Source organism: Cyprinodon variegatus, unplaced genomic scaffold, assembly GCF_000732505.1.
Source record: "Cyprinodon variegatus isolate N-32 unplaced genomic scaffold, C_variegatus-1.0 Scaffold175, whole genome shotgun sequence".
Classification (NCBI taxonomy): Eukaryota; Metazoa; Chordata; class Actinopteri; order Cyprinodontiformes; family Cyprinodontidae; genus Cyprinodon; species Cyprinodon variegatus.
The window spans coordinates 381,194-392,584 of record NW_015150628.1 but is presented as its reverse complement, the minus strand read 5'-3'; the positions used below and the strand labels follow the sequence as shown (position 1 = coordinate 392,584).

The 11,391-nt window shown below is 36.9% G+C and overlaps 1 protein-coding gene across 2 annotated transcripts in view; it reads right to left on the bottom strand.

The window, feature by feature from the left end:
- Nucleotides 1–8,349, bottom strand: part of LOC107087183 (piggyBac transposable element-derived protein 3-like) — a 16,084-nt gene extending 7,735 nt beyond the window's left edge. Inside the window, exons 1-3 of one of the 2 annotated variants that reach the window (XM_015378606.1) lie at nt 8,154–8,349; nt 4,269–4,616; nt 3,955–4,217 (exon numbers count right to left, since the gene is read on the bottom strand). In XM_015378606.1, the coding sequence (XP_015234092.1) occupies nt 3,955–4,217; nt 4,269–4,616; nt 8,154–8,265 (723 nt within the window). In that variant the 5' untranslated portion in view covers nt 8,266–8,349. Of the gene's footprint in view, nt 1–3,954; nt 4,617–8,153 lie in introns of both variants that reach the window. The other variant, XM_015378605.1, reaches the window with a different exon arrangement.
- Nucleotides 8,350–11,391: the final 3,042 nt, after the last annotated feature.

The following is an 11,391-nucleotide window of genomic DNA, read 5'->3' as shown; positions in this document are numbered from 1 at the left end:
AAATTAACTAATTTAATATTTAGCCTATATAATATTTAGTGATATGCAGCCTTATTCTAGCGTAGACTTCTTCAGCCACAGGACTAAGACGAATAGGCACATAAATAACGCTAAATGCGGCAGTATAGGGGAATTAAAACCATTTCTTACCTCGAAATTGTCAGAAATACGTTTCTGCTGCCTATTGCTAGCCAAGCCTAAATGAATGTGAGGTGGTGGATGCTTCTGGGGGAGTAGCCTAATTTTTTTATGAAATATCAAAATAATGAATCATTTGTTTATATCTTATACACAGCCCATTATTTTAATCCCATATCAAACACAGTCTTTTAAAAAATAAATACATAAATAATTTCATGTTTTTAAGTACAATATTATGTTACTCCACAGCCCCCCACCATGGGGGGCTGATGCTATGACGAGGGAGGCTGCAGCCCCCACAGCACCCCCCTTCCCGTGCCACTGCTTCTAATCCAAAATGACAGGTTTATTCTGGTGTTTCCTTCTCCTTGGGTCCATACTTGCAGTGTTCTTGGGAATTGAGAATCAGCCACAGTGTGGATCTGCCATTGGATCAGTCTCTGCCCCTTTCTGTCTGCTGCAGTGAGGACCTTCTCAGTTTATCTGACACAACTCGTTAAAACGCCTCATTTTCACATTAAAATCCTGTTTCATTATCATAGAGAACAGATAAATTAGCTAAAGGGGCTATCGGTTTTTGTTTTGTTAGTTTTACACGGCGATTCCATGTTTCCAGGTTAGCTTGTGTCTGTTCCTAACCCCGGGGTTCCACTCACAATATGGCGGATACGGGTCGCTTCAAGGGAGATATGACGGGTATTGTTTAACAGTTACGTGTTACATTTGGGCTTAAAGAAGTGAATCCATTAGTCACCTTATAAACGTACATTTGATATGAAAGCATGCAGATGTAATATGGAAAGGACAATTTACCAGCTTCAAGGATGAAGTGTTCCGTCTTATATTCTTTGTCCTCATCTTTAACTGTTTCGGGAATCTCTCCTATTGCTGCAGTCATGTTCGCGCTTTCACCCACTCTTCAAAAAGAGTTTTAAATGATTGCCCTTCTTTATTAAACAGGGAGAAACTCATCTGAAGGCTTCTGTCTGTTTCTTCCTCTACTGCTACTTCTGTCTTTTTTATTGGCAAACAACTTTAAAGGTGCATTACCGCCACCCACTGGAGAGGAGTTTGAACCGAATTTTGACCTAAAAACAACAATAATTAATAATAAATAACTTAAAAAGAACAACAACAAAGGGGCATTATTGTTCTTTTGTATTTTAATGCTGGTTGGCATTAAAGGACCAACCAGTAATGAGTGTAAATCAAGTTGACAGGCTCAGAAAAATAGATAAATATATTTATATACATTTCCCATATTGTCTTAAGTGATTCAGTTAACCTTGAATAATATTTATACAAAATAACAAAATAAATCTATTAATCTATTATTATACAACCCAGTTATTTGCCCTAAAATGTTACCGCTCTTTTTTTTTTAAAAAGATGTCTTCTTATCGGTTCTTTTTTTCTGATATTTCCTATCACGTATGCCTAAAGCTTGTCCTTAAGGGCTGCTGTCCTGCAGGTTTTAGAGGTTTCCCTGATTCAGCACAGCTGATTTTCATTGGTCGCTGATTAACAGGCTTTTGCTGAACTGCAATCATCAGAGTCAGCTGTGATGACTCAATGTGGAGGGAAGGTTTAGTGATTAAGTTAGAAAATAAAGGAATAGATGGAAGAATGTATAACTGGATAGCAAGTTTCTTTAGAGATGGGAAAATTAGTCAAATTTGGGGATGAATACTGGAGAGATTTTGAAATAGAAAACGGTTTCCCTCAAGGGAGAGTAATTAGTCCTGTACTTTTCAATATTATGATTAATGATGGCCATGGCTGGGAATGATTGGGGGGCTTATAAGTTACAAATAGCAGATAAATTGCAATATAGGGCATTACGTAGCTACTGGAGCAACTAAAACAACCCCAATTGATGCTCTTTTAACAGATGTTGGAGAAACTCCTTTAGAAATGAGACGGGTCAAAATATCACTTTCATATTGGATCAGAATTAAAAGCAGTAGTGAAGGAAACCCAGCAGCAAGCATAATTAAGAACTGTTGGGAATAGTCCAAATTTACAAGAAAAGGCTTTGGCTGGACTGTGAATGAATGGGCAAAAATATATGAGTTGGATGATAAGAAATTCTCTGAAAATAACCCAATCAGTGCTGTACCTCCACGGTTGTTTCCAGAAACAAAAGTTGACTTGAAAATACATGAAATGAAAAGAGGATGGAAACATAATGAAGTTGGGGTTAAAACTAGCACATATTTATAAAAAAACAAAAAATGTATCATAGTTATCTAAAAATTTACACAAATGGTTCAAAAAATTCAAAGGGAAATGTGGGAATAGGGATATTCTTTCCAGAGTTTAATATTAATTAAGAATTTTAGGGACAGATGGAGATAGGGAGGAAAGTTTGGGTTATTAAAAAAAGCAGCTTTTATTTTTTACATAACAAAAATAAAAAATAGAGTATAGTAGGTGGATCTGTAGAGCTACACATTCATGTACAGTAGGTGGCAGTATGCACCTAAAAGCTGTTTGCAATCCACCAATCTAACAAGGAAGACTTTTAAGATTTTATTTACACAATTCAAACATGTAAACAATTGACATAAAACAAGTGTCAGTTAAAAATCGCTTTTAAAATAAAAACAAGTGTCAGCTAAAATCATTAAATGAGGAGCGTGTTAAAATGGAGTTCACCATCATCATAAAATGTACATAAAATGTTTTTAAAACTCCACAACTGAATAAAATCCTCCATGTTCTCTGTGGCTCTGTGGAAGTGAAACTCAAGCCTTATACTGGCTTTAACGTTGCACCTCCACAGAGCCACGGCATGTAGGTGAGTTCCTTCCTGCAGTCCGTCTCTGCGGGACAGGTAAACGGCCATCTTTGCTTCGCTGTTTAAAAAATTTAAAAGTCGGGCTTTTGGCTTATTCCTTCTGCTTTGACAAAACCCCCCCTATAAACACAGGGTTTGTGAAAACGATCCCAAAAAGACAAAAAACACAAATTAAAAGGTTAAAAATGGTCTTTAGCCTTGCATTACTTTTTTTTTTTAAGTGGAAATGGCGGGTCTTTTAAAAAATTCAAAAAACTCCACTATAGCTTTAATGAAGTTTACATAATTTTTCCTGAGAAACTTTACAATTTGTTTTTTATTTGAGTGGCTTTATTGTGTATTCATAGCTTAGCCATTTTTCTTCCTCTGTGGGTTTTCATGTGTTGCTTCAAACTTGAGCTTACAGTAAATCTTGTCCCACAAACATCACAGCAGAAAGGTTTATGTCCTGTGTGGATTCTCATGTGTGTACTTAGATTTCCTTTTTCACTAAATCTTTTTCCACATATATCACATGGAAAAGGTCTCTGTCCAGTGTGGATTCTATTGTGTGTCTCTAAACCTACTTTTTGACTAAATCTTTTTCCACAGTGAAGACAGCAGAAAGGTTTCTGTCCCGTGTGGGTCATCATATGTTTGGTTAAGTTTGATTTTTCATTAAATCTTTGTCCACAGAGATCACAAGAGAAAGGCTTCTGTCCTGTGTGGATTTTTGAATGTCTGTTTAAATGTGTTTTTCGACTAAAACTTTGTCCACATAAATTGCAACAGAACGGTTTCTGTCCAGTGTGGATTTTTATGTGTCTGGTTAACCCAGCTTTTAAGGTAAACCTTTGTCCACACAGATCACAACAGAAAGGTTTCTGTCCAGAATGGCTTATCATGTGTCTGGTTAAATGTCCATTCAAAGTAAAACTTCGTCCACATAGATCACAGCAATAAGGTTTATGTCCTGTGTGGAATTTTATATGTGTATTAAAATTTGAATTTGTGCTAAATGTTTTCCCACATACATCACAGGTGTAGGGTTTCCGTCCAGTGTGGAGCTTCTTGTGTCTGTTTAAACCTCGTTTTCCTGTCAATAATTTACCACAGTCTTCACAGCTAAACTTTAATCCTGGCTGGACTTCCCTTTGTGAGCCTTCATTTGGGAAGCTTGGAGACTCTATATCTGAATCGATTGAGTCGTTCTGAACACAGGGATGTAAAAAATGTTCAGCAAGCGTAGAGGAACTATAGGGTTTCTTCGTATTTCCATCCAATTCCGGTGCTCTGTACTTCCAGTCATTGTCCATGTCCTTAGTTTTTAGCCCACAATCTGACAAGTGTTTCAGCTCAGAGACTGAAGGTTTTATATCATTGTCCTCATCCTCCATAGTGTCTTCAGTCTTTAAGTAAATAGAACCATCTGGAATCTCTCTGCCTGTAAACTGGTCTGGATAAAGTTGAGAGAGCTGAGGGGAATGGTTATCATTCACACCGTCATTGAGAGAAGCAGTCACTGGAAAGCTGATGGCTTCCATCTCCTCCTTTGCATTGAGCTGCTCTCCCCCCAGACTGACGTAGATTTCTTCCTGTTCCTCCTTTATGTGTTCAGGCTTTGGGTCATTCAGGTGAGCATATGGTCTGTAGTCCACAGGTACCTCTTCTTTAACAATCACCACCTCCTTAACATCTGCAGAAAACATTGAAAAGCATAATGCATATTAGAAAGTAAGGCAGTTAAAAAGACAAAACATTATACATTATAAATAATTCTCTTATTTTATTAATATTTTGTTTCTCATTCCTTCCATTTTTATTTCTTAAATAACCTTTTCCCACATATCCAATGTCTGATGCTGTCTGAATGTATAAACACATGACAAATTTTATTATTTTACTTAGCCGATTCTGACTGCAGTGCAGTGCATGACTAAGAATTAAATCATAAAGAAAAAACAGAAGCATGTACCACAAAGCAGGATTACTTGCTTAGTGAGACAATTTCAGGTTCAACCCTGACTTTAAGGTACCATGAAGCTGGATCTTTTACTTTTGTCCTTTTTTGCCAATTTGGCTCTAGGAAGAGATTTCCCAGAGATAGAAGATAGTCCAACACAAGTAGACCACTATGGCCTTTGCTATAAGATTCCGCCTGACACTTCTATATAAAACTTCATTGAAAATTGTAAAATCGTGTACAACAGACATAGAGACTTAAAAGGAGGTGAAAAGAGGGAAAGAAACAGCAAAAAGTGCATCAATATAGAGCAAATATAACAAAACGATAGCGAAAACTGATGAGCTAAACATGGATCTTTGATGACGAATACATGACTAGTCATGGGTTGGAGTTTTCATCATTGAGATGAAATTACCAGGTCATCGGTCAGACGTTTAAACTCATTATGCTGTAAGCAGCTAAGCAGTATCACATGTGCAGCTGCGTCCTGCTGCCCACCTGCAGCGCTACACAGGCTGCAGGTTTGCAGATTGATCATGGCAGCAGCGGCAGAGTCTGAGAAAATAATCCGGAGTGGTCCGGTGCTGCACGCTGAACTCTGACAAACTCTGCTTTGATCTCACATCTGTGCTTATGCAGAAATGCGTCTTGAGTCTGCGCTTCCTGCTCCATGGAATCCCTAAATTATATCCAAAGAAAATATTTCATTGCAAACTCTTTATTTCTGGATAAAGAGCCCGCTGAAATGGTTCATAGATCTTTGGATATTTGTCTCTCATTGTTCTTGTTCTATTTGAATATAATGTAATATTTCCTTGTGTAACCACTGTTCTAATTTCCCCCAGATTCTCTGACCCACACTCTATCAAATACCTCACAATGGGAAAATAGTGTATTAACTGGCAACAGAGTGTATGTTCTGAACAGAGAGTAACTGAGTACCAAAACAAGGCTAAGAGAACTAGAACTAAGATCTAAATGCAGTGCGATGTTGAACTTATACTAAAATAAAGGAGGAAAATGGTAAAGCTGAATACGTACCAGTTTAATAAAACTTACTGGTCAGAAACACACCAAGGGCAAAGCACATTAACAGAGCACAGTTAATTTTCAGCATGGTTCAAACTGCGGTTTAAACAGGCTGTACACATAAACAATAACAGAAACAACCAAAAAGGGCTGAATGCCTCAACCTGTCTGCATCAACTACACTACTCAAGTTCTTTCTTTTTTTTTTTTTTCTTAATTAGTAAAACAGTCTGTTAATTTTTCGAACGTAGCTGAGGTAGCTTCATTAGCTTTCACCCTCAGAATAGCAGTTCCAAAGATGGCGGCTCCAAGAACAACCTTTAGGGAAGGGTTACTCACCCCCACCATGAGTTACCAGTTTTAAATGAACGGCAATAAAACTGCTCCAACAGTCCCTTCCAGCTAACAAGCTTGGTTTGGATCTGCAGCTCCAACAGCCAAGCAAAATGTTGAGTGTGGTCCCTTTCTGTTGCTTCAAACTCAGGCAAAAACATCCAGAAAAAGTTTATATCTCCAACTGGATAGCAAGTACAAGTCACTATGATATAGATCCAACCTCATCCATGAACGGCCGCCGCCCGACTGGCAGTACGTAGCTGCAGGCACGTACACATCCCGTACGGTTCTTTCCCAGCCCAACACAACCAATCAAATTGCTTAAACTTGATTTTGCCCTTGACTGACCAGCAAGGTACAGACACGTAGCATTGATGCATTTACTGACTGTAGTAAATAACGGTTGTTAACCAACACTACCGGTACATTTTCTGTGTGCTTTCAAGCTGGTAAGATAATATCTGTATGCACTATGTGGTCATGGACTTTTGCAGTGTGTAAAACCTCTAATATGCGAGTGTAAAACATAACTAAGCTAAATAAAATGTGATTATTACTGTTTAAGGTAAAATGGACTACAATGCACTGTATTTAAGAAAATGTTTATGGGGCGTAGGAGAAAAAACGATTTATATATATATATATATATATATATATATATATATAAAACCTGAGGGGTTACACTTGTATTGTCATTAAAACATTTTCTCTGTTTCCTTTAAATATTTCAACATTTTAGTTAGCATATTCATTCAATTGAGGTCTGGATATATGTTGTTTTTAGGCATTTTTAAATCCATTCCTTTGTTGTTCATGTTGTTAGCTTGTGTGTCTGCTATTTTAACCAATATGATGTGTTGAACTAGAGCTGCTATTTGTAAAGGTTAACTTTTGTGCAACATAAAACTGACTAAACCCGACTAAAACTATCACATATCGTAATGACTAAAATGCGACTAAGACTACTAATAGCTTTTGTCCTGAAGACTAAGACTAAATCTAAGATGGCTGGCAAAAACAACACTGCTCAGGGGCCTTAGTGCTGAGGTCCCATGGGCTTGCTGCTGTGGGTCGGTCCTGCCCAAGGTGGACCCGGATGAGAGACCCAGAGTGAGAGAGCCTGGGGTGCTCCAGCTCTTAGTGGGGACCCCACAACAGAGAGCATAAGAAGGGGGAGGAGGAAGGCCCTGCTCATACTTGGGGCTGAGGATGTTCAGTAGTTGGGGCGGGGGAGGCAAACATTCAACCTTAAAAGACCCAAGTAGACAGGCTTAAGAGTGAATTGTCTTTAACAATGTAATTTGCAAAAATTAAAAGGGAACAATGATTGACAATTAGGAGGACCACTTATTTTGATGATCCACCCAGAAAAAGTACATCCTGCCCTATAACTTTAACATATGAAAAGATTGCCTACGGAGTGTTTAAAGGAAACTAGGAGAGAAATGAAGTATAGGTCTACTGGATACTAGTCAATTGTGTAAAAAAAATGAACTTTGGAAAGATAAACAAACAATAAATCAATACGTGTCTGAGAGTAGTAAAATGAAAAGTGTTTTTATTCTGTTAAATATTATATCTCGAATATTATCCTTTCTAAAGAAACCGAAGACATTAAGTAATTGTGGAAAATACCAGAACTATATCAGGATATGTGCTGATAATAAGGTAGTTTGTTAGTTTTACATGGCGATTTCGTGTTTCCAGGTTAGCTTGTGTCTGTTCCTAACCCCGGGGTTCCACTCACAATATGGCGGATACAGGTCGGTTCAAAGGAGAGATGACGCGCATTGTTTAACAGTTACATGGAATCTGGGCTTAAATAAGTTAATCCATTAGTCACCTTATAAACGTACATTTGACATGAAAGCATGCAGATGTAATATGGAAAGGACAATTTACCAGCTTCAAGGATGAAGTGTTCCGTCTTACATTCTTTGTCCTCCTCTTTAACTGTTTCGGGAATCTCTCCTATTGCTGCGCTCTGCCACAGTTGGAGCCGCTGTGTAAACATGTTTGCTCTTAGCTTATCTTTCAATGTTCGTTTAACATTTACTAAGCAGTTCGCGCTCAGTTTTCACCCAAACTCTTGAAAAAAAAAAAAAAAAAAGAGTTAAATGATTGCTCTTCTTTACTAAACAGGGATAAACTCATCAGCAGGACTTCTGCGTCTTCTTCTTCTACTACTGTTTCTTCTTCTGTGTTTTTGTTTCTTTTATTGGCGGTCGGCAAAAAACTTTAGGGTTGCATTACCGCCACCCACTGGACAGGAGTTTGAACTGAATGTCGACCTAAAAAAAAAAACAATAATATAATAAATCACTTAAAAACAACAACAAAAAGAGGCCTTCTTCTACTTTTGTATTTTAATGCTGTAATAACATACATCCAAGAGTTTTGCCCTAATTTTTATTAATTCTGTTCCTTCTTTATATTTCCTATCACGTATGCCCAAAGTTTGTCCTCAAGGGCCGCTGTCCTGCAGGTTTTAGAGGTTTCCCTGCTTCAGCAAAGATGATTTTCATTGATTGCTGATTAACAGGCCTTTGCTGAACTGCAATCATCAGAATCAGCTGTGGACCACCATGGTTTGCGAACAGAAAAAACATGTTTTTTTTTTCTGTTCAAGGACAGAGGGTATGCTGTAACATTAAAATATTGTATTTTCATTTTGCATACACAGAGTCTATACAAAATGAAAGCTTTCATGACATTTCCATCCCTTATGGTGCAGAACTGATCAAACGTAAACAATGTAAACATGGTGCAAAGAACGCATTGATATGGAAGTTCAGAGCATTAAATACATATGATGCAAATATGCAGTGTTTTGATTTGGTGTTATTAGTGTGATGCAGAGTCTGTGAAACAGACAACTGTCAACAATCTGTTTTGTGATCATTCCAATAGCAACCAAAACATTGAGGCTATCCTAGTTCAGCATGTGCACTTGATGATTATAAAGACTTCCCAGCTGTGTCTGTAGAGACGCTTTAACTCAGCCTGGCTCAGGAACAGCAAGCATCAATGCAAAATGCAATCCATCACATTTCTGACCTTAGCACAAAATATCAGGCCTGTTTTATCGCACTTTTCAGTATTATACAATGTCCAGCGTGAGACACAAATATCCTCAAAACAAAGGAAAGGTGATTTATTGTATCACGGATCTTTTGAATACCACTTTAACTGCCTCTGCTTTATTCCTGCATTTGAACATGTTCGTGTTACAGAAGTGTTAGAGGAATGGCAAAAGTCCACAGTTCTTTGCAAATGAAATATTTTTCCTGTTGGTCTATTACATTTTTGAGGTATCATCAGAAATTTCTGTCAAGTGCCAGTTCACAATTTAAAAAAAAATCTTAAGACAATGATGAGCCATTAAAGCTTCATGGCTTTTAAGCCACTGTCTTGATGACGAATAGGTTGAACACATTTCTCATATTCTTTCTCTTGGGCCTTTTAACAATGGGGCTAAATACAGAAATTCGAATTGGAAAATGATAACTATTAAGTTGATTTTTTATAAGGTGGAATTTATACATGAACAATCTTTTGTGTCCTATAAAAAACACAAAACAGTCATTTGTTTAAGGCTGCTTCATTCGTAACAATGCAACATATTTCTATATAATAAAGATGTTTGCTACAACCACATTCTTTCCTTGCTGTGACTTTCCTTGACAATATAATGTGAGTATCAACCACATAGGCAATAATAAGGTTAATGATAATGCTCGCACATGGTAGAAGTGCAGAAACATGAATACAGGCAAAGCAAAACTATTTGTGCATTCACAGTCAGGAATTAACACCAAACACCCTGAAAGGGCCAGGAAGAAGTAAATAAAAACAAAAAAAATACAAGTGAAGAAAAGGAAAGAGCTGAGCCAAATAGTTTGTTCCTTTCTGGAGTAAATTATGTGATCAGAGTCTTGTTCAGTTTAAACAATATTTTATAATATTAGAGTTTGGAGTTTCTGCAGCAAGTGACCTCTGGCCTGAATTACTGACATTGGAGAATAGTCGTGTGCCACATAATGGTAAATTAGCCCTATCTGCAATCTCTTTCCATTTGTGAGAGATGCTGATGCTGCACTCTCCACTTATGTGAATGCAACGGGAAATCCCTCTTTGCATCACTGAGCTGGGATTTGTTTCAAAAAGCTGGTTTACTAAAAGCTCTAAGTGTTTTAAACCTAAAATTATTGAAACTCTGTGTTTTCCGTTTCACATTGAGAGTTTATTCATGCTCTGTTTCTGTTACCATAGTAACATCCTACCCAGAACTAAACAGGTGGTGAGCAGGTTTTCTTCAGTAAGCTCAGAGTGTCCTCAGTCTCCGCTCTCCTTATAGCCAATCACGTTGCTTTATTTCCTGATTTATTCAGGAGATTTTTTTGTCACAGGTTTTTGCATACAATAAAGAAAATCAGTCACTAAACCGTTAGACACATTAGGTTTTAAAAAACAAATAATTTATGTCTGTTTTATGTGCATCTTATAAGAGAGTGGTCTGCACTATTTATCAGAGAATTCATTATTTGTAGGGAAAGCATTCTACAAGTAGTCTAGTAAACTAGCCCCATCCGCCAGGGGCCAAAATCATTTTTGCCTGCGAGTAAAATACACATTTAATGTCACATTTAGCCTGGTTTATCAGGCTATTCTACAAACACTGGTGGGGATTGTTTTATGTATATTATTTTTTTCTTCTTAGCATTTAAATTAAATTTATTATATTTAATACATAATAATGTATTAATTAACTAATAAAATAGTTAAATAATAAATAAATTATCAAATTATTATCTAACTAATAAATAAATCAATTATTTATTAGTAGATAGACCATCACAAACAAAATGTAGAACATGTACAGATGAACTATAAAACTTGTGAACGTGAAAGGGAGTATTGGGAAATGATGGAAATATAAAGGATATTAACCGATTAAATAAAGCATTAATCATTTATCTACAGAATACAAAATAAAAAAAATAGAATTTGATGTACAGTAATGTTACTACACACTCATGTACAGTAGGTGGCGGTATGCACCTTAAAGTTGCCTGCGATCCGCCATAATAGAAAAGAACAAGAAGAAGAAGACCATCACTGGATGATAGTGATGAGTAGA